Source organism: Aquarana catesbeiana, linkage group LG02, assembly GCF_042186555.1.
Source record: "Aquarana catesbeiana isolate 2022-GZ linkage group LG02, ASM4218655v1, whole genome shotgun sequence".
NCBI lineage: Eukaryota > Metazoa > Chordata > Amphibia > Anura > Ranidae > Aquarana > Aquarana catesbeiana.
Window position 1 is genome coordinate 13,234,062 of NC_133325.1, and position 23,518 is coordinate 13,257,579.

General features: G+C 43.0%; 1 protein-coding gene across 1 annotated transcript in view; it reads right to left on the reverse strand.

Annotated features, from left to right (window-relative positions):
• Nucleotides 1-23,518, reverse strand: part of LOC141129607 (ecto-ADP-ribosyltransferase 5-like) — a 45,575-nt gene that overhangs the window by 13,493 nt on the left and 8,564 nt on the right. Inside the window, exon 3 of the mRNA XM_073617706.1 lies at nt 5,178-5,210. Within this exon, the coding sequence (XP_073473807.1) occupies nt 5,178-5,210 (33 nt within the window). The remainder of the gene's footprint in view (nt 1-5,177; nt 5,211-23,518) is intronic.

Here is a 23,518-nt window from a genome sequence, read left to right on the forward strand (position 1 = left end):
CTATGTTTACATCAACAGAGTGTTGAGGATTAGGAGATCCACTTGTTCAACACAATGTCGCTACGTACCTATGGACCATAATCCTGCAGACCATGCGACAAGAGCCGTTGCTGCATGTACGTACATGGGTACGTACATGGGTGGCCCTGCCCTCTCTGACGCCACGGGGGAGCTATTGGGAAGTCCCCGTGCATCAGAGGGGGGGTGGGGTCATCCGGGTATGTCACTGTGTAGCCCCGCCCTCAGTTGTAAAAGAACTGTCATCGGCGCTGAAGCGTCATATGGCAGGTGCCTCCCATGGAGGCGGATCTTTTTTATTTTATTTTTTGGTCCGTCGGCAGAGCCATAGATGAAGATAAATGGACTTCGTGGGACCCGTTACCATTTCAAATGGGGGGGTGGGATCTGGGGGTCCCCTTGTTAAAGGGGGCTTCCAGATTCCGATAAGCCCCCGCCCGCAGTCCCCCACAACCACCGGGCAAGGATTGTGGGGATGAAGCCCTTGTCCCCATCAACATGTACACAAGGTGCTTTGGGGGACTACCGCAAAGCACCCTCCCCATGTTGAGGGCATGTGGCCTGGTACGTTTCGGGGGGCGCTCTCTCGTCCCCCCCTCTTTTCCTGCGGCCTGCCAGGTTGCGTGCTCGGATAAGGGTCTGGTATAGATTTTTGGGGGGACCCCACGCCATTTTTTTAAAAAAATTTGGAGCGGATTTCCCCTTAAAATCCATACCTTTCATGTCTGGTATGGATTTTGAGGGGGACCCCATAAGGCATTTTTTAAAAACAAATTGGCACAGGGTTCCCCTTAATATCCATACCAGACCTGAAGGGCCTGGTATGGAATTTGAGGGGACCCCCACGCAATTTTTTTTTTATTTTGGTTTGGGGTTCCCCTTAATATTCATACCAGACCCACAGGGCCTGGTAATGGACTGGGGGGATCCCATGCTGTTTTTTTCAATGACTTTCATCTGTATTGCCGGGACCCGACAATTCATTATAGCCACAAGTAGGTTTAAATTACTTTTTTTCCTTTAGAAATGTCATTTTGTGCAGGGACTGTTCTAAACACGGGAAAAAATGTGCCACTTCACAGGCATACTATAGACATCCCCCAGGTATGAAATTTAAAGGAATATTTAACTTTTATTGTTTCACTTTAAGCATTATTAAAATCATTGCTCCTGAAAAAACGTCAGTTTTTAAAACTTTTTTTTGCAGTAATACATGTCCCCTGGGGCAGGACCCAGGCCCCCAAACACTTTTTATGACAATAACTTGCATATTAACCCTTAAAATTAGCACTTTTGATTTTTCAAGTTCGTGTCCCATAGACTTTAACGGTGTTTGCGTGTTCAAACTAATTTTTTGCCTGTTCGCATGTTCTGCTGCGAACCGAACCAGGGGGTGTTCGGCTCATCCCTAGTGGAGATTAGGATTGTATTTTGCATAATTTAGTAGTTTTTACTGTTAATAAAATTATGTTTCTTTGTATATAGTTCTATTTATGTTATTTTTGGGGGAAAAAACTGTTATGTTATCTGCTGCTATAAGCCTTATTTGTTTTAGTTTATTTAGGTAAATATTCTTTTTCATTTATGTAGCACTACCCCTGTAGGAGTCGCTAGTGTCCCGGGTCCCCACTGCTGCACAGCCACTCTATACACTTCCATGCAGAAAACAGTCCTTGGCTTGTTTTTGTTGTTTGTTATGGGTTCATAACGTGGATGGGGTAAGGAATTATGGGATACCTGACTTGAAAAATGACCAGAACTATTAACAATAGGACAATTCCTCCCTATTTACAAAAAGTCCTCTTCTTCCTTCCACCTGCACAAACTGGGTTTTCACAGCATCTGCTGATCACTCCTGTGGGAACTAGCAGGATGGTACTAGTTCAGCAAAGGGCCATTGCAGGCAGGAACTCTGTGCCTTGACAAAGTAGTGCATTGTGAGCGAATGGCATGACATCCCTCCTTCTTCTTCCCTGTGGCCACTGACCCCAGCTCCACTTGCTTGCAGAAAATGCTAGCCCACCTAGCTGCCATTAGCCATGCCTGGCTAATCTTTCTCCCAGTTCTCCTAACTGACTTTCTGCTTCTGTTCAGCCCGACTGGCAAACACACATGGAGACCTCCCAGGGCAAGGTTGAATGAACACTTGGCACTACATGGTCTTCAAGAGAGACCTTCAACAGATGGAAGTCTCTCCCTTTGCCTGTCCCTGCACTGTGCTGATCTACTGACTGTCACTCCTTGCTCCTTCCCACTGCCTCTCAGGAATAAATTTTTCCACTGCCTCCTACATTTATATAGATCTGACATATACTGCAGTGCTGTACAGAGAGCACTGAGCCAGTCACATCAGTCTCTGCACCAGAGGAGCTTCTCCACCAGGTGGTGCTGTTCTGCAGGGTGCTGTTGGCTCACTCTGCTGTGATCTCAGCTGAGAGAAGCAGCAAGCCTGGGGCCTCTCATGCAGGCTTTTCCCCGGCGAGCATAGATCATATTGGGGAAGATGTAGGTTGAGGCTCTCCAGAGGCACTGAGGCCTACTCCATGTGCTCACGCTGCAATGGATCCTGGGCCTGCTTCTATGCGAGAGGAGTCCTTACCAGTCTTCCGGGATAAAGTGGTGTACAGACTTTGCCGCATTGCTAGGGAGGAACAGAAACTTTCTGTCATGAAAGATCGCAGAAAAAATAAATCCCTGCATAGTAAGTCTGGAAACAGTAACAGGGAAGTATCCAAGCTGAAGTCTCTGGAGGAGGCATTAAAAAAGCAGGAGAAGTTGGTTGCCTCTCTGAAGGAGAGCAGCAGTGTGTTCAGCGAAAAGTGTGAGAATGATGAGAGATTTTAACAGATGAAGGAAAGTGCCTGTGCCAGTACCAGCCAGAGGGTGGGTGCCATAGCAACGGCAACAGTATGGATGGGGGGTAAGGAAGTGGCTTCACATGGTGGCCCCAGTACTACTCCTGTCTCAGGATCTGTTACACCTGAGTCAGTATCTGCCCCCTCCCTCCCCAGCGGCCTGGGTCATCCCAGGAGGAGGCTGAGGAAAATGGTGGATTGCTACAGACCATTACAGAAATGAAATCTCCCTTGAGTGGCACCGACTCATCAGATGAAAATCATGGGAATGCAGGAAGAGATGGCATGTATCCAGACAGAGAAGTTTCTGCTGGCTGTGAGGAGTCCCACATGGACGCTAACAGTGCAGAGCAGGAATGTCACATGAACATTGAAATTGCAGAGCAGGAGAGCCGTATGAACGATGAAACAACTGATGTTTTTTCTAAACAGACTTTACTCAATGATGGGACTGCTGGTAACTGTGGTACTTCTGGGACTATGGTGAGCGGAACTGTTGTGCTGGAGGGGAGGAGGGAGGATCAAGTGGTGGGTAATTTACCAAACCAGATTTCAGAGGTTCCTATGCAGCCAGTTAATATTCCTATGCAACCAGTTAATGTGTCATCTGTCCCAGTTATGGATAGGAGTTATGTTAGGGCTGTGTCTGGACAAAGTCATGCTACTGGTGGTGGAAGGGAGCCAGTTGTGTGACTTTCACCTAACACACCTTCCATTAAACGCAGGAATGTGGTACAGCTCAGGTGGGAAGGAGGAGATATTTCACCTATCAGGAGGGTGGTTGTGGATAGGATCCTAGACATGGGTTTTAAGGCGGAGGATATTTATGCTTTTATCAGTCTGGCTGGTTCCTATGAATATGATTTATCGTTTGTACATCCAGAATAGCTGGATCTGTTTTGGGAGCGGTTTGAGCATGTATATGGGGGCCAGCTGGACTGGAAGGGGCTTGTCCCCAAAGTTTTTTCAAGACAGCCCTTGATAAAAAATGTGACTATCCTGACAAGGAATGAGTCTATACCCCCCAGGATTTATGGGTCTGGTTGAGGAGGTTTGGTGAAACGCTGTGTCCCCTAAAAAAGATTGTGGATGATAGAGGAATCTGGACGGGTGGGTGGTCGGTATCAATGAGGTTGAGTGTGTGTGAGAATGTGGTCCAGCATTTGCCCTCCTCTGCCTTTATTGGTAGAGATAGAATTACTGTCTTCTACCCTGGTCAACCTAAGCTTTGCCCTAAATGTGAAGTCAAGGGACATTTCTCCTCTAAGTGCCAGAACAGAAGTGCTCTTTGTGCCAGGAACTGGGGCATCTGGCAAGGGACTGTAACATCATTAAATGTACCCTATGTGATAAGGTTGGTCACCCTTATAGTTGGTGCCCTGAAACTTTGCACAATAAGCCGGAGTTAGTGGAGGAATTCTTCTGTCTGGGTAGAGAAGAGTCTAGGTTGGCAGAGGTTGTACCAGGGGATCCTAGTGTCTCTATCCCATCAGAATCTGTGTCTGTGAGGCCCTCTGTGGTGTCAGTGTCCCCCCAGTCTGTGGTCTCTCAGTCAGTGTCAGAAAGTGTGGTTGTCAAGTCTGTGTCTACACCTATTGTTTCTCCTAGTGTAGTGAAGGCAGCGAAGGGTGCTGGACCAGAATGTATTGTGGTGCCAACCCCTCCTCCTCGGCATGGCAGAAGTGCGGCTGGAGGTCGGCAGACACCGAGGGGTGGAGTGAGGTATGGAATAGATGATGGTGGAGGGGGAGGTGGAAAGGGAATGAGGGTGGCTGGTGCAGAATGCAAGGTGAATGATGTGGAAGTTGGGGTGAATGATGTGGGGGGAGGGGTTAATGGGGAGGTTTTGGAATCACATCCTGATGGCGATTAAATCTCAAAAGGTTTCTGAGCCTGGATTGTGTTTAAGTTGAGGTTCGGGGTTTGTAGTCTCTTTTTTGTTGTCATTAAAATGTGTTTCTTAATATCTTGTTATCTTGTCAGGAAACGGTTTACTTTACTTGCATGCTTGTAAGCACGCTTGTTTTTGTTTAGTTGTTGTTTATTTTTCTGTAAATATGTTTTTATTAATGAGCTGTATGTTTGTATTATTTTTTAATAAAAAGAATTTACACTCTAATGTCCCCCTACAGTCACATACTATTATTATACATTTATTTAGCTCTGACATATACTGCAGTGCCTAGGCATCTGGTCACATGATCCCTTCTGATGGGGAGGATTGGTCTGAACAACGACCCGACTCTCAGCACATACAGTATCCCTATATAAGGTACAATAAATATAAGTTTTTAGTTCTCTTACCAGAAGTGCACACGGGGCTGCTTCTCTTCTCGCCTGAAATACAAACATGAAATTGCAAACCATTTAAATAATACGATGAAAAATGCGGCCTCCTTTCACATAACCGAACCCACACACTGTGCTTTGCAAACCCTCCAAAATGTAAAACTGGGTCAACTTTGAGCACTACCCCCAATCTACTGAAACCCCACCCTCAGACAAAAAAAAGAACCCTTGTATGTTTGCAGGCTCCTCCCCATTTTTAACAAGTGGAAATCCTGCTGACCCAAACCCCACCCTGATATATGAAAAAATATGCCCATGTTGTTAAAAATGGTAACTACATCCCCCAAATTTACAGGATAATACAACCATGCCATAACTTGTTGAAATTGTAGAAATTTCTAGCTGAAGTATAGCGTTGGGTGAAAGGTTCGGCCCGAGCAGGAGTTTGGGCCGAACAATTGGCTGTTCGCCCAACACCCAAATTTACAGGGTTTTTGCCCCGCCAAACACCCTGCAATGCACTGAGCGTTGCACAGTGCATTCTGTGCTCTGATTGGGCAAAGCTCTGCCTAATCAGGGTGCAGTGTAAGCTGGTTGTTAAGGAGCGGGGCTGGGAAGCCAGCCGCGGCGTCCTTAACAACTGATGAGTGATCAGCTGTCAATGGGCTTCCCCGCTGACAGCTAAATGGGAAAAAAAAGTGGCATTTGAAAAAAAAAAATGTGGGGTCGGGTCCCTCCCAAAATCCACACCAGGCCCTTATCTGGGCATGCAGCCTGGCAGGTCAAAAAAAGGGGGGCGAATGAACGCCCCCCCCCTCCTGAACCATACCAGGCCCCGTGCCCTCAACATGGGGGGTGTGCTTTGTTCCAGTGACCATTGTCACCTAGACAGAAAGTGATAGAAAATCCTTGTCCTTTTGCCCGAGGCAAAAAGGGCCACAGTAATAGACATGTGCAGTTTGTTTCTTTCCGAATCGAAATTCAAACACATTTTTTTGTTATTTGGAAATTCCCCAAAGCACCTTGCCCCCATGTCGATGGGGACAAGGGTCTCTTCCCAACAACCCTGAGCTGTGGTTGTGGGGGTCTGCAGGCGAGGGACTTATCAGAATCTGGAAGTCCCCTTTAACAAGAAGGCCCCCAGATCCCGACCCCCCCCCCCCATGTGAATGAGCATCGGGTACATAGTACCCCTGCCCATTCACCATAGTGTACAAAACAAATAAAAACAAAAAAAAAAGACAAGTTTTTGACAAATCCTTTATTTAAAAATAAAAATAGTGTCCCTCTATGTAAATCCGTTGTCAATCATGCCACCTGCTGACCCGAAAAAAACTAAAAAACAAAACGCTCCGCCTCTAGGATGGGTGCCCACCGAATGCCTCCTCCGCGTTTTGACAGCTCTTATATAGGTAAGGGCGGAGCCACCTGGCAGCATCACCTGGTGGCCCTGCCCCCCTTAGTAACATCATGAACTGGTGCATGCTGGGCCGGTGATGTCAGAAGGGAGTGTGGTCACCAGGTGTTGTTGGCATATGGCCCCACTATTACCTACATAAGAACTGTCAAATCGCAGAGGAGGCATTCGACGGGCAGCTGTCCTAGAAGGTGGAGTGTTTTTTTGTTTTTCGGGTCAGCGGGCCAAATGATTGACGATGGATTTACATCGAGGGACACAATTTTTTTTTTTTTATAAAGGATTTGTCAAGAAGTGCCTCTTGTTTCCATTTTATTGTACACTTTTTTGTTGAATGGGTAAGGGTACTATGTACCTGATACTCATTCATATGGGGGGGAGCCAGGATCTGGGGTCCCCTTGTTATAGGGGGCTTCCAGATTTCGATAAGCCCCCTGCCCGCAGACCCCCACAACCACCGGGCAAGGGTTGTGGGGATGAGGCCCTTGTCCCCATCAACATGGGGACAAGATGCTTTGGGGTGGGGGAGAGTGAGCCCCCCTGCCCCACAGCACCCACTTCCCCATGTTGAGGGCATGTGGCCTGGTATGGTTCAGGAGCCCCCCTGCCCCAAAGCCCCCCCTTCTCCTGACTTGCTAGGCTGCATGCTCGGATAAAGGGTCTGGTATGGCTTTTAGGGTGACCCCACGCTGTTTTTTTTTTCATACCAGTTTTTTTTCACCTGGTATGGAGTGGGGGGGGATACCACGCTGTTTTTTCTTTTTTCAATATCCGGGTGCCGGCAATTGCAACCGTGAGTCATTTTACATGTGATTTGACTCTTTTTTTTTTTTTTTTAGAAATGTCATTTTTGCTGCAGCATGTTCTATACAGTGTCTTGAAAAAGTATTCATACCCCTTGAAATTTTCCACATTTTGTCATGTTACAACCAAAAACATAAATGTATTTTATTGGGATTTTATATGATGGACCAACACAAAGTGGCACATAATTGTGAAGTGGAAGGAAAATGATAAATGGTTTTCAACATTTTTTACAAATAAATATGTGAAAAGTGTGGGGTACATTTGTATGGTGCCCCCCCGAGTCAATACTTTGTAGAACCTCCTTTCTCTGCAATTACAGCTGCAAGTCTTTTTGGGGATGTCTCTACCAGCTTTGCACATCTAGAGAGGAACATTTTTGCCCATTCTTCTTTGGAAAAATATCTCAAGCTCTGTCAGATTGGATGGAGAGCGTCTGTGAACAGCAATTTTCAAGTCTTGCCACAGATTCTCAATTGGATTTAGGTCTGGACTGTGACTGGGCCATTATAACACATGAATATACTTTGATCTAAACCATTCCATTGTAGCTCTGGCTGTATGTTTAGGGTCGTTGTCCTGCTGGAAGTTGAACCTTAGCCCCAGTCTCAAGTCTTTTGCACACTCTTATGCACCGTACACGCGGCTTGATTTTCCGACAGAAAAAGTCCCATGGGAGCTTTTGGACAGACATTCCATCTGTGTGTATTCCCCATCGGACTTATTCTGTCTGCATTTCCGATGGACTCAGATATAGAACATGTCGACGGAGTTTAGCCCGTTGGCAAGTCCGCTCGTGTGTACGGGGCATAACAGGTTTTCTTCTAAGATTGTCCTGTATTTGGCTCCATCCATCTTCCCATCAACTCTGACCAGCTTCCCGGTCCCTGCTGAAGAAAATCCTCCCCACCACATGATGCTGCCACCACCATGTTTCACAGTGAGGATGGTGTGTTCAGGGTGATGTGCAGTGTTAGTTTTCCGCCACACATAGCGTTTTGCTTTTAGGCCAAAAAGTTCAATTTTGGTCTCCTCTGACCAGAGCACCTTCTTCCACATGTTTGCTGTGTCCCCCACATGGTTTCTCGCAAACTGCAAACTGGACTTCTTATGGCTTTCTTTCAACAATGTCTTTCTTCTTGTCACTCTTCTATAAAGGTCAGATTTGTGGAATGCACGACTAATAGTTATCCTGTGGACAGATTCTCCCACCTGTGCTGTGAATCTCTGCAGCTCCTCCAGAGTTACCATGGGCCTCTTGGCTGATTCTCTGATGAATGCTCTCCTTGCCCGGCCTGTCAGTTTAGGTGGACGGCCATGTCTTGGTAGGTTTGCAGTTGTGCCATACTCCATTTCCATTTTCGGATGATAGATTGAACATGAGATGTTCAAAGCTTTGGATATTTTTTTTTATAACCTAACCCTGCTTTAAACTTCTCAACAAATTTATCCCTGACCTGTCTGTTGTGTTCCTTGGCCTTCATGATGCTGTTTGTTCACTAAGGTTCTCTAACAAACCTCTGAGGGCTTCACAGAACAGCTGTATTTATACTGAGATTAAATTACACACAGGTGGACTCTATTTACTAATAGGGTGACTTCTGAAGGCAATTGGTTCCATTTTATTTTAGTTAGGGGTATCAGAGTAAAGGGGCTTGAATACAAATGCCCCCCCCACACTTTTCACATATTTATTTGTAAAAAAAATGTTAAAAACGATTTATCATTTTCCTTCCACTTCACAATTATGTGCCACTGTGCCACTGTGTTGGTCTATCACAAAAATTCCCAATAAAATACATTTATGTTTTTGGTTGTAACATGACAAAATGTGGAAAATATCAAGGGGTATAAATACTTTTTCAAGGCACTGCATGTGCTACAAATGCACCCCTTTACAGGCAGACTAAGGGGAACCCCCCCAGGCACTTTATTTAAAGGAATTTAAAAAAAAATTGGTGTGCTTTTAAGCATCATTAATATCAATGCTCCTGAAAAAAAAAATATTGTTTTTAAAAAACTTTTTTTACATTGATACCTGTCCCCCAGGGCAGTACCCAGACCCCCATACCCCTTTTATGGCCAATTACTTGCATATAAGCCTTCAAAAATAAGAACTTTTTGCTGTTTGGCTCCCATAGACTTCAATGGGGTTCGCCGTTCATTTTAGAACTTTTCTCCTGTTCGGGAGTTCAGCCCATGTCTACTGAAGTACATCTGAAACCAAAACTTTTTTTTTTATGAAAAGGAAACATGGTATGCTCCACTGACTGGGTTTTTTTTTATAATTCTGTGCCATTGGTGAGAATTCCTATCAATTGCTTTCCTGGAGAGTCATAAAAGGTGAGACAAAAATCTCTCTAAAGTGATGGGAAATCCAAATTGGAAGATTTCCACTCCTTTTCCTGTTCTGGTGATCAGGGCCGGGCCAAGGGATTGACTTAAGAGTTGGCTTCCTTGGGCATTTCAACAGGAGAGGGGCACAAAAAAAATGAGGACCTGCAACCTATGGTGTTGAGGGAGTTTTTGGAGGAGTGTATTTTGTGCAGAATGAATACATTTGTTTTGATTCCTTATTTAAATAATTTTGTTTAGTTAAATTTGTTTAAGCCCAGGTTCACATTTCGGCAGCGATTTCAGAGACATCTGTGCGGGTTTCTGCACAGATGTCAATATAAATCGCAGCCCCAAATTGCAAAAAGTAGTACAGAAACTACTTTTTAAAATCGGTCGCACCGATTAGGATGGTGCCATTGCCGGCAAATGCCGCCGATTTGACATGCGATTTGATGTCAAATCGTACCAATGTGAACCAGGGCGTATTCATTTTTGGAATTTGTTTAATTGAGTTTGTTTTCAAATTCAATTCAAATTCCATTTGAATTGGCATTCAAATTGAAATTTAAATTTGGTTATATTCTTTCTATTTTATTCTATTCTATGTTTTTCTAATCTATTATTATCTATTCTATTCAAATTCATATTATTCTATTCGAAATTGGAGTTTTGGAAGACAGTAATATTCTATTTTATTCTATTCTAGTCTATTGTTTTTTTCTATTCAATTTTTTCTATTCTATTCTCTTTCATTCTAATCAATTCTATTTGAATTCAAATTTATTTTATTCAAAATTTGAATTTCAGAAGATGGTTGTATTCTATTCTCTTATTTCCCATTGTATTCTATTCTTTTCTAATCTATTCTATTCAAATTTGAATTTATTCTATTCAAAATTTGAATTTTGGAAGATGGTTATATTCTTTCTATTTCATTAATTTCTATTCTATTGTTTTCTCTATTCTATTTTGTTCTGTTTTCCTCTATTCTTTTCTATACTGTTCTATTCTATTTTCTTTTGTATTCTGTTCTATTTTTTTGTTTTCTATTCTATTCTGTTCCGTTTTACTCCATTCTTTTTTGTTCTATTCTTTTCTTTTCTATGTCATTCTATTCTTTTCTATTCTTTTTTTTTTTATTCTTTATTTTATAAAAAAATTGTCATACACAAAGAAATAAAAACATCTTCCCTACTCAATAGAGATATACATTAACACATTTTATTTCCAAACCTTTATCTATCCTTATTCCCCCCCCCCCCCATTCCACCCCACTCCTAGACCCTTTTTTTTCCTCTTCTCTAAGTAATCTTAATCTAACTATATTTCTTTGTTAATTTAAACTTTTTCCACTTTTCCCATCTCTTAATGGATCCCTCTCTTGTATTCTCATGGCTAAATCTTAGATGTTCCATGTTATATATCTCTTCTATTTTATCAAATCACTCTCTAATTTTTGGGCTCTATGCTTCCTTCCATTTCCTCGGTATTAAACTTTTTGCAGCGTTCATCATTCTTTTCTGTTCTAATCTTTTATTTTTTATTCTATTCTAGTTTATTATTTTTAATTTTTTTTTATTCTATTCTTTTTTTTGTCTATTCTCTTTTGTTTATCTCTATTTTCTAGTCTATTCTACTACTTTAATTTAAATTCTATATTATTTTTTATTGTGTTCTATTTTAATCCATTCTTTTTTCTTTCCTATTCTATTCTATTCTTCTATTCCATTCCTTTATTTTAAATTCTATTTAATTATATTCTTGTTTTCAAATTCAATTTCAAATTCAAATAAGTTTCTCGAATTCGATTCAAATCAATTTCAAATTTTGATTTGAATCGATTTCAAATTGAAAATTTGTTTCGTTATTTCAGATTTGTTTAAATTCGTTACTATTGTAATTCAGAAATTCAAATACATCCAAATAACGAAAAAATCATCAGAATTTCGATTCGGAACTAAACAGACTGCAGATCTAGTACTTTGGTCCTTTTTGCCTTGGGCGCTAAAGGACATTGTCCCAGCACTGCTGGTGACAACTCTAAAGCTGCGTACACACGGGCGGACTTTTCGATGGACTTTCAACGGACTTTTGACGGACTTCCGACGGACTTTTTAACGAACAGAATTGCCTACACACGATCACACCAAAGTCCGATGGATTGGTACGTGATGACGTACACCGGACTAAAATAAGGAAGTTGATAGCCAGTAGCCAATAGCTGCCCTAGCATTGGTTTTCGTCTGTCGGAGTAGCATACAGACAAGCGGATTTCTGGGTCTGGCGGAGTTACGACGTAAAGATTTGAAGCATGTTCCAAATCTAAAGTCCCTCAGACTTTCGACAGAAAAAGTCCGCTGCAGGTCCGATGAAGCACACACACGATCGGATTGTCCGCCGGACTCGGTCCGTCGGACCAGTCCGATAGAAAAGTCCGCTTGTGTGTACGCTGCATAAAATGTTGGATTTCCCATCACTTTCTGTCTAGGTGACAATGGTCACTGGAACAAATAGGCTGAATCTTTCTCAGTGGGGACACACCAATAACAATATTGGAAGGAGTAGGGCAAAGGCACTAGATTCAAACACAATTTCATTTTGCGGTGTGGAGTAAAACCTGTGATGTAGACTGCCTCAAAAAGGGCACGTTGGAAATAAGGTTGGGGAATGTAGGAGAAGAATACACTAATGGGGAAAAAACTGTTAAAGCCTTGTTTAATCCAAGATTAATTCCACTGCTAAATCCAATAAGATTCTACTATTCCTTCCCACCATTTAAGCCCCAGTGAAAGGGTAATTAATAGACATGTGCATTCGTTTTCGTCCATATGCATTTTCGTCCGAATTTCGGGTATTTTCGTTATCGTTTTAACAAATGATAATGAACGTGCAGAATCCAGATCCGACATAAACAAATGCTTTATTTTCGTTTTCGTTGAGACAACAGTTCGATATAGATAGGAGATTCGACATGATGCTGACAATAGCGATCCATCGAACCTGTGGTTGAATGTACCTAACCTTAGCTCTATTAGTCCAAGATTATTCTACGTAGAGAGAAAAGATTCGACATAGAGAGAAAAGATTCAACATTATAGAGACAATAGCAAAAAAAGTCGAATGTGCCTAACCTAACTCTATTAGTCCAAGATTATTCGACATAGAGAGAAAAGATTCGACATAGAGAGAAAAGATTCAACATTATAGAGACAATAGCAAAAAAGGTCCAATGTGCCTAACCTAACTCTATTAGTCCAAGATTATTCGACATAGAGAGAAAAGATTTGACATGAAGATTCGACGAAGCAGTCGCCGCGAGTTGACATTTATGTCAAATGCTCCGCCCATAGGCGATAGAAGAATTCTAATGTTGGTTGACTAGTAATAATAATTAATAAATATAATTATTACTAGTGTCATACAACATTAGAATTCTACTATAGCTTGTAGGCGGAGCATTCGACCGGAAATGTACGATTGCGGCGTCGTACAGTTTAGCTGCTCCGTCTAATCTTCTTAGAACATTCAACCGACACCATAAGGCTTCAATGACAGATTAGACCTTAATTATTTCAGATTTTCGGACGAATGCATTTTTTAACGAAACTAAATAAATAAAAACGAATTTCGGGAGTAACTAAATAAATGTATTTTTCGGACGAAAACGAAATTCCGAAACAAAATATTTCAGTGTGCACATGTCTAGTAATTAACAGCCCCTAAAATGCATTGGTGTACAACCTTACATTTTCATTAGACATGTGCAATTGGTTTCGTTCCAAATCCCTTTTTCAAATAAATTAGACAAATTTGTTTGGAAATATTCGAATTAACGAAAATCCGTTTAACAAATTTTTCCAAAAACAAAAATTAGAAAATTAAAAAGTTCGGAGATTTGAAAATCCGAAAATTCTAAAGAATGAAAATCCAAAAAATTAACTAACTAATAATAACATAGGTATTGGAATTTCCTTTCATATTTGTCTGTTTCAATGCGAAGGGGCTGCCCTTTTCCTGTGACCAGGTACTCACTGATCCCAAGGGCCAGTTTCTCATCCTACATGCTACTATACATGGGGTTCCTATGTTGCTGGTCTCAGTCTACATCCCTCCTCCGATCAAGGCTGCAGTGTTTACTGAGCTGAGAACGAAGCTCTCCTTCCTGCCACTGTGCCCTACACTCCTTGTAGGAGATTTCAACTCAGTACTACAACCGGCTCTGGATAGGTTGAAACTTCCATTGTCTGAATCTAAGTTGTTCCTCAAGTGGTGTGAAACTTATAGATATGTAGATCTCTGGCGTTGGCAATACCCTACTGTTAAAACCTTCTCATGCCAATCTAAATCTTATTGTACCCTCTTCAGGTTGGACTATGCACTGACCACCAGGGACCTCCTTCCATTTGTCCGGTCTATTGCCTATATCTCTCTGACGGTGTCTGACCACTCGATAGTACAGGTAACTTTGACTCTGGGTCACAGGCCCACATTTCAGGCCTGGAGGCTTAGTCCCCTCTGGATCTCCACGCCTGAAATCCACGACTCCATCCCGACTGATATGCCTAATTATTGGACCTCTAACTCCGGCACCACGGCTACAGGGCCACTATGGGATGCCTTTAAGGCAGTAGTGTGGGGTTCTTACATATCACGTATCAAACACTACCGATTGACTGGGAGGGCTATACAAACTACACTAGAACAGTCCTTAGAGGCTGATCCCAACATATAGCAAACCCGTCCTCTGAATCTCACGGGGTGTTGGCAGAGGCCCATAACACATTGCAACTACATATGGTTGACGTAACAAAAAACAGCAACTGCATCTTTCTGCTCACATATATGAGAAGGCTATTGGCCTTTCTTGCCCACACTGACAGCTCAATTTTCCCTTGTGACATCACTGCCCGGGGCATGATGGGTCCGTGATGTCACAAGGGGGCTTGGCCTCCGGATGACGCAATCCGATTGCCACGCCCCCATCATTATTTAAGAAATGCAGGACATCGGTGCCTACAGATCAGCGAGACGCAGCATCGGAGGAGGGACGCCGGCGGGAGTGGCGGCAGAGGGAGAAGAAGAGCAGGAGAAGAAAACAGAAGAAGAGCGGAAGAAGAAGCAGGGGGAGAAGGAGAAGACCGGAGGATGAAGATGCGGGAGAAGATGGAGGAAGACCAGAGGAAGAAGCAGAGAAGAAGAAGAAGATTTTTAATAAAAGACTTGTCAAAAACTGTCTACTGTATTTTAGTGAATGGGTAGGGGTACAATGTACTCCATACTCATTCACATGGGGGGTGGGATCTGGGGGCCCCCTTGTTAAAGAGGGGTTCCAGATTCCGATAAGCCCCCCGCCCACAAACCCCGACAAGTGTTGTTGGTAAGAGGCCCTTGTCCCCATCAACATGGGGGCTGGGTGCTTTGAGGTGGGGGGTGCAGAGCCCCCCTGCCCCAAAGCACCCATCCCCCCATGTTGAGGGCATGCGGCCTGGTATGGTTCAGGAGGGGGGGTGCTCGCTCGTCCCCTCCCTTTCCTGACCTGCCGGGCTGCATGCTCGGATAAGGGTCTGGTATGGATTTTTGGGTACCCCCCCTCTGAATCCATACTAGACCCAAGGGCCTGGTATGGACCTGGGGGGACCCCATGCAGTTTTTGTTTTCCACAATTTTTTTTTTAGCCGGCATTTTTTTTTTTGTACATTGAGCGGGAAGCCAGCTGACAGCTTCCCGGCCCCCTTCTTAGCAACCAGCTATATATGAGGACGGAAAGTATTCAGACCCCATTAAATTTTTCACTCTTTGTTATATTGCAGCCATTTGCTAAAATCATTTAAGTTCATTTTTTCCTCACACAGCACCCCATATTGACAGAAAATCACAGAATTGTTGACATTTTTGAAGATTTATTAAAAAAGAAAAACTGGGGGGGCGTGGCTTGGCAGCGGATGTAGTCAGTCGCACATCTTGTGAGCTCCGCTGAAAATCCGCACAAAAATCCTGCAAATCTTTGCTGACAGACCGAACCTTGCACCAGACTACCCCCCGGTACACCAGCTACGATCGCCCGCTCACAGAGACATACCAGCATGGCTGCTAAACACCCCAGATGCGGCTCTACAGTCCGCTCCGCTCCGGACCACGAGGCCCAAGATGGCGGCGCGGCATTCAAGTCGGCTGCAGCGAAACACAGCGAGGCCGTGCAGAAGCTTTTCCCTCAGTCTGAAGCATGGGACTTACCAGAAACGAACGGCAATGGAGCGGTAATCTCTCTATCACGGCACTTGCATCAGAGGTTAAGGGGATGAAGACAGAGATGTCTTTCCTGCGTCAGGATATGCAAAAATTAAGGGATCGGACCTCTGCCATTGAGGGACGTATTAGCATCATAGAAGATGACTGGGCCCCCATGCAAAGGGACACACATGCTCAACAAATAATGGTAGCTAAACATGCTGCGAAACTCGATGATTTAGAAAACAGGCTATGCAGAAATAACGTCAGAGCTATTGGCATCCCTGAAAAAATGGAGGGCAGGAATCCGGTTGATTTTATTGAAAAATGGCTGCTGGATAAATTTGGGAAAGACTCGTTCTCCCCTATGTTTGCAGTGGAGCGGGCGCATAGGGTTCCATCTAGGCCCTTGCCCCCAGGCAATCCTCCTAGAGCATTTCTTTTCAAAATGCTTCATTACAGAGATAGAGACATAATTCTATCAAAAGCCCGCACTCTGGGAGATGCCCTGGTGATTGAAAATTCCAAAATATCACTGTTTCCAGACTTCTCGGCTGATGTACAAAAGCAGAGGGCCCAGTTCAATGATATTAAAAAGAGACTCCGCTCTCTGGAATTACAATATTCTATGCTTTATCCGGCTCGTCTTCGTGTAGTAGCCAGGGACGAGGTGCATTTTTTTGAGAGGCCCGCGATGGCGGTGCAATGGCTGGACAGAGAGGAAAAATCCTTACGAGAAGATCTGGGCAGAAGACGCAGAAATACCTGAAGACCAATACCCTTCCCTATACTCTGAGAGGAAAAATTTCTTTTAATTAAGCAATGATGGTGCAATAATTATCCGTTCATAATAGTTCTAGTCACAAGATGGCAATATTTGCTTCAAGGCGGAGGATACCGCACGGACAGTTTATTGATGGTAGCTAAGTCTACGCAAGTAAATCAAGGCCTGTTGCCTTTTGGCTCTTCAAAGCCGGCTACTGAATTTACCCCCCCAGTTGCGGGTCCTTCGTGGACGCTACAGTTTCTGTTTTATTCTGTTGTTTTCTTTTTGATTTTTGTCCCCAGGGACACGGTTACTTCATTGGTCCTGGTACTGCCGCAACGATTTTTACCTGGCCTGAAGAAGCTACACCAAAGACTGCCTAATTTCTATGGTCTTGTTCGACATAATAATGGCGGCTCTCTGGAGCATTCTCTATGTGTCCTATATAACTTACCTTCATTTATTTACGTTTTAATGCTTTATGGCTAAACAGATAATGCTTGCTAGTTGGAATGTTAGGGGCCTGGGAGACAGAGTGAAACGCCTAGCTGTATTGCATATGCTTCAACGCATGGGATCCTCGGTAGTGTGTCTTCAGGAGACACATATGTTACCTGCTCAGGAATCCCCATTCTCTACAAAATTATTTACCGTTCAGTTTCACTCTGTCTTCTCTTCATATGCTAGGGGTGTCAGTATTCTGATAAAATATAAGTTTTACTCATACATTATCGATTGTTGACCCTCACGGTCGCTATGTTTTTCTGGTATGTTCATTAGATGGGTTACAATGTATTATTGGAAATATATATATATATACCACCTCCCTTTTCGATAGAAGTCGTTAAGACGTTGGCCTCCTTCCTCTCACAACACCCGGGGATACCAGCAATTATTGTTGGGGATTTTAACAACTATTTAGATGCAGAGCTGGACAAAATGACCGCAAAGATCCCTTTGGGTGGGGTGAGGGGAGGACAAACGTCCTTTGCCCGCCTCATTGCGGAACTAGGATTGAGGGATGTATGGAGGATGAGTCATGCACAGACAAAATGTTATTCATGTTTCTCTGCTACACATAAAGGTCTCTCCAGGATTGATCTCGGTCTGGGTAATGATTTGATGCTCCCATTAGTAACTTCTACAAAATATGAAGTACGAACTGTCTCTGACCATTCTCCCCTATGCATAGAGATTTCCACATCGGGTGTTCTAAAGAGGAACTATTGGAAACTCAACCCTTTTTGGTTGTCATTGTTTCCCGCGCCTGATCCCATTTTTGATAACTTAGAATCTTTCATTAGGTTTAACAAACCTTCATCTAATCCGGGAATTTTTTGGAACACATTAAAAGCATTTCTGAGAGGCCAATTTATCAGATCTATTAACACCATTAAGACCGAGACCAAGAACTGGGAACAAACTGTGTTGAAAGAGGTTAAGAGGACTGAATCTGCCTTTATCGAATCCCCCTCGGAGAACACCGAGAGGTATTTTCTTGAGGCTCAGCATATGGCCAACCATTTGATATTAACCACTGCGGAAAAGAAAAGGTTTTTTCTTCAACAAAAATATTTTGAGGAGGGAGAAACCACAGGGCATATGCTTGCTATGATGATACGCTCCCAAAAGGGATCATCCCACATAGAATCAATCATGAGCTCATCGGGCACTCTGGTTTCTTCCCATACTGAGATATTATCCACATTCAGGGATTTCTATGCTGATGTGTACTCCACAAAAGTCAATCCTACCCCGTTAGAAATTAATTCTTTTCTAGATCACTGCCAACTACCGCAGCTCCCGCCTCAGGACGTAGCACAGTTGAACACTCCCCTTGGGGTTGAGGAGCTCCTGGAGGCGTTGGCGCTCTCCTCTCCTGGTAAGTCTCCGGGATCGGATGGCTTGCCGGCGGAGGTTTATAAGCGCTACTCTGAAACTCTAATAGTACACCTAAAGGAAGTATTTGAAGATGCCAAAAAAATAGGAAGTTTACCCCAATCCATGAATGAAGCAATTATTGTTCTTCTCCTTAAACCTGGTAAAGAGGCCCATCTACCTGACTCGTATAGGCCCATATCTTTATTGACAACAGATGTTAAATTGTTGGCAAGGGTGCTGGCCACAAGACTTGCTAAAGTCATACACAAAGTGGTACATAGGGACCAATCCGGGTTTATCCCGTCGAGATCCACAGCCCTTAATATAAGAAGACTTTTTCTTAATCTCCAGATCCCTGTCGACAATCCTGGCAAAAGAGCAATACTATCATTGGATGCTGCCAAGGCTTTCGACAGCATCGAATGGCCGTACCTATGGGAAACCTTGAAGCGTTTTGGTTTAGGAGATAATTTTATTCAATGGGTTAAGCTGCTGTATTCGGCCCCCACAGCTAGGATCCGCGTAAATGGTGATCTCTCAGATTCATTTCCTCTTTTTAGAGGTACAAGGCAGGGGTGCCCACTCTCACCCCTGCTATTCACACTGGCCCTTGAACCACTGGCAGAGGTGGTAAGATCCTCACAGTCTATTGTGGGCTTTGTCAGAGGCCCAATTTCTGATAAGATCTCTCTTTATGCGGACGACACTTTACTTTACTTAGGGGATGTGGAGGCTTCACTTACGAATGTGATGGAGATAATACAACATTTTGGTTCATTGTCGGGATTCTCCATTAATTGGAGTAAATCCGTCATTCTTCCGGTAGATGAGCCAATGGTTGATCTGCCGGTTAGTGCAAGACCGCTTAAAGTGGTCTCCTCATTTAAATATCTAGGAATACATGTGTCAGTCAACCCAAAAAAATACTTAGAAGATAATCTACTACCTCTTTTCAAAAGACTTCAAATGACATGCAATACTTGGTGTAAGCTCCCCTTATCGGTAATTGGTAGAATAAATTTAATCAAAATGGTCTGGGGACCTCAGCTTCTATATATTATGCACAATTCTCCACAATGGATACCCCGTCAGTGGTTTAATCGTATTGAGACGTTGTTTAGATTCCTAATTTGGAGGAAAAAAGTTGCTAGAATAAGTCTTTCCACCTTGCAGTATGGTAAAGATCGGGGTGGAGCTGCGGTTCCCAACCCTAAACTATATTTTTATGCCTCTCAATTGCAACATTTGAGTGGTCTTGGATTGCTAAACGATCTTGACTCGGTTGAAAGCATGCTGCGAACTGGAACATTAAATACATCGGTGCTGGCAATTTTGGAGGCGGGATTGTTACACCTGCCACAAACGGCCCCCACCATAGTTCTTCTCAAAAAATTATGGTCTACTGTCAAATTTAAATTACAAGTTCTGGGCTTCCTAGCAGAGACCCCTCTATGGAACAATCCGAATCTAGCAGAAGTCTATAAACTGGAGGGTTTCCAGTTGTGGAGGAATGCCGGAATTCATAATATTTCTCAATTATTTCACCAAAATATTTTAAAACCCTTTATGGAGTTGCAATCGGAATTTGGGCTTCCCAGACATCAATTTTACCGATATCTCCAGTTACGCCATGCCCTTCAGATTCAAAGCCGGTCAGCTGCTCTTGTACTTGTTACCCATCCCCTAATAAATGACATTTTCTATGGTCAGGAAAAAAAGGGTCTTATATCTCACATTTACTCACATTTGCTCTCTGCTATACAAGACACTGCAAATTTACCATGCAGACGTAGATGGATAGAGGACTTGGGAGAGGTGAGCGAAGATATCTGGGACACATGCCTTCAGACAGGGCCATTAACTTCTGTATCACAAACACATAGACTTTCGCATTTATTCTTGCTACACAGAGCTTATCGTACGCCAATACAATTACATAGATGGGGCAGAAGGGATTCTCCCTTGTGCCCTAAACGGTGTGGAGAGGAGGGGTCATTGATTCATTTGATGTGGCGCTGCCCCAAACTACACCATTATTGGGGCGATGTTACCGATACAATTTCATCAGTATTTCAAATTAGGGTCCCCTTGGATCCCCTGATATGTATTTTGGGAGCAATTGATGAAGAAATATACCCCCCTCCTAATAATATAGCAATAATCAGATTATTATATCTGGCCCGTAAGTTGGTGGCCAGATTCTGGCTATCTGTAAATGTTCCAACCAAAAAACAATGGATAGAACAGGTAAATTATATCCTTATCAGAGAACATCTAACATATCAGCATAGAAATGCATCTCGAAAATTCAATTCTATATGGCAACCTTGGTTGGACTCCCCGGGATTGGCACCCCCACAATTAATTATGCACAGAATATTTCAAGCTTAAGTGTATACTGCTTGTTTAACAGAGGCGGTAATTGGTGTATTTATGCTGTGTACCCGGGAGACTGAACCTAATTGTGCAGACCAGGAGCAAGGTTTATGGTTAGATGACCAGTTTGTCATCTGGTAGCTGTGTTGGGTGGGAGAATTTCTGTTCTCTTACGCAATACGGTTTGTTGTTATATAAATGTAAAACCTATTTGATGCCACTGCTGTAACAATCTTTATTTACATTGCATACACATGGTCAAGAAAGCACTGAATGATCTGAGTTCACAACATATATGATGTCATATTTAATGCTTGACTGTCTACTATGTAACTTGTCTTTTGTGGCTCAATAAAGAATTTTCTGATTTAAAAAAAAAAAAGAAAAACTGAAATATCACATGGTCCAAGCTATGAGTAAGCACTTTGTATAAGTGTGAAACACATCAGCTGTTGAGCTGTACCACTCCAGTGGTGTCTCATGTACCCTATGTTCCTGTTTTACAAATAAAAAAGAAGAATTTAATCTGTTTATCCCGGTGTGCAGCTGTCCAGATCTTCTTATTTATCAACAACTTGATTGCAACCAGTCGTCCTGTCCCTGCAGCTGAAAAACACCCCCACAGCATGATGCTGCCACCGCCATGCTTCACTGTTGGGACTGTATTGGACAGGTGATGAGCAGTGCCTGGTTTTCTCCACACATACCGCTTAGAATTAAGGCCAAAAAGTTCTATTTTTGTCTCATCAGACCAGAGAATCTTATTTCTTACCATCTTGCAGTCCTTCAGGTGTTTTTTAGCAAACTCCATGCGGGCTTTCATGTGTCTTGCACTGAGGAGAGGCTTCAGGCCACTCTGCCATAGAGCCCCGACTGGTGGAGGGCTGCAGTGATGGTTGACTTTCTACAACTTTCTTCCATCTCCCGACTGCATCTCTGGAGCTCAGCCACAGTGATCTTTGGGTTCTTCTTTACCTCTCACACCAAGGCTCTTCTTCCCCGATAGCTCAGTTTGGCCGGATGGCCAGCTCTAGGAAGGGTTCTGGGTAATAAATCTGCAAAAATGTCAACGATTCTGTGTTTTTCTCAATATGGGGTGCTGTGTGTACATTAATGAGGAAAAAAAATGAACTTAAATGATTTTAGAAAATGGCTGCAATATAACAAAGAGTGAAAAATTTAAGGGGGTCTGAATACTTTCCGCCCCCACTGTACAGTGTAAAAAAAAAACGCAATACGCGGCAAAATCGATGTAAAAAAGCAGGACTTTGGCGCGGGGTTCCCCTTAAAATCCATACCAGACCTGAAGTGTCTGGTATGGAATTTAGGGGGACCCCCACGTAATTTTTTTTTTTTTTGTCCGGGGTTCCCCTTAATATCTATACCAGACCTGAAGGGCCTGGTATGGAATTTAGGGGGACCCCCGCGTCATTTTTTTTTTAATTTTGGTTCGGGTGGGGAATTCCCATGCTGTTTTTATCAATGAACTTTTATGTGTATTGTCGGACCGGCAGTGCAATAGCCGCGAGTAGTTTTAAATAACTTTTTTTCTTTGAAATGTCATTTTGCTGTCAGACTGTTCTAAACACGGAAACATGCGCCCCTTTACAGGCATACTATAGACACCCCCAGCTACAAAATTTAAAGGGATATTACACTTTTATTGTTTGACTTTAAGCATTATTAAAATCACTGCTCCCGAAAAAACGTCCGTTTTTAAAACTTTTTTTTGCATTGATACATGTCCCCTGGGGCAGGACCCGGGTCCCCAAACACTTTTTATGACAATACCATGCATATAAGCCTTTAAAATTAGCACTTTTGATTTCTCCCATAGACTTTTAAAGGGTGTTCCGCGGCATTCGAATTTGCCGCGAACACCCCAAATTGTTTGCTGTTCGGCGAACTTGCGAACAGCCGATGTTCGAGTCAAACATGAGTTCGACTCGAACTCGAAGCTCATCCCTTCTCTGTATTATCTCCTACTCAGTTCTGTATTATGCAAGAAAAGTTATACTATTGCACTGGAGGGATGTCAATTCTCCAATGACCCAAATCCTTTACCGCATTATTAATTGGAAACTCCCCTATTATGGCAACCGTGGCTGGATGTCTCTAATTCATTCTGGGGTACCGTCTTGTTGTCTCAGACAGCCTAATTAACCACTTGCTTACTGAGCACTTAAACCCCCCTCCTGCCCAGACCAATTTTCAGCTTTCAGTGCTGTCGCACTTTGAATGACAATTGCGCGGTCATACAACACTGTACCCAAATGAAATTTTTATCATTTTTTTCCCATAAATAGAGCTTTCTTTTGGTGGTATTTGATCACAGCTGGGATTTTTATTTTTTTGCTAAACAAACAAAAAAAGATGGAAAATTTTGAAAAAAAAAATCATGTTTCATAGTTTGTTATAAAATTTTACAAACAGGTAATTTTTCTCCTTCATTGATATGCGCTAAAGAGGTGGCACTGGTGGGCACTGATAGGCTGCACTGATGGGCACGGATAGGCACAGTTAAGGTGGCACTGATAGGCACAGTTA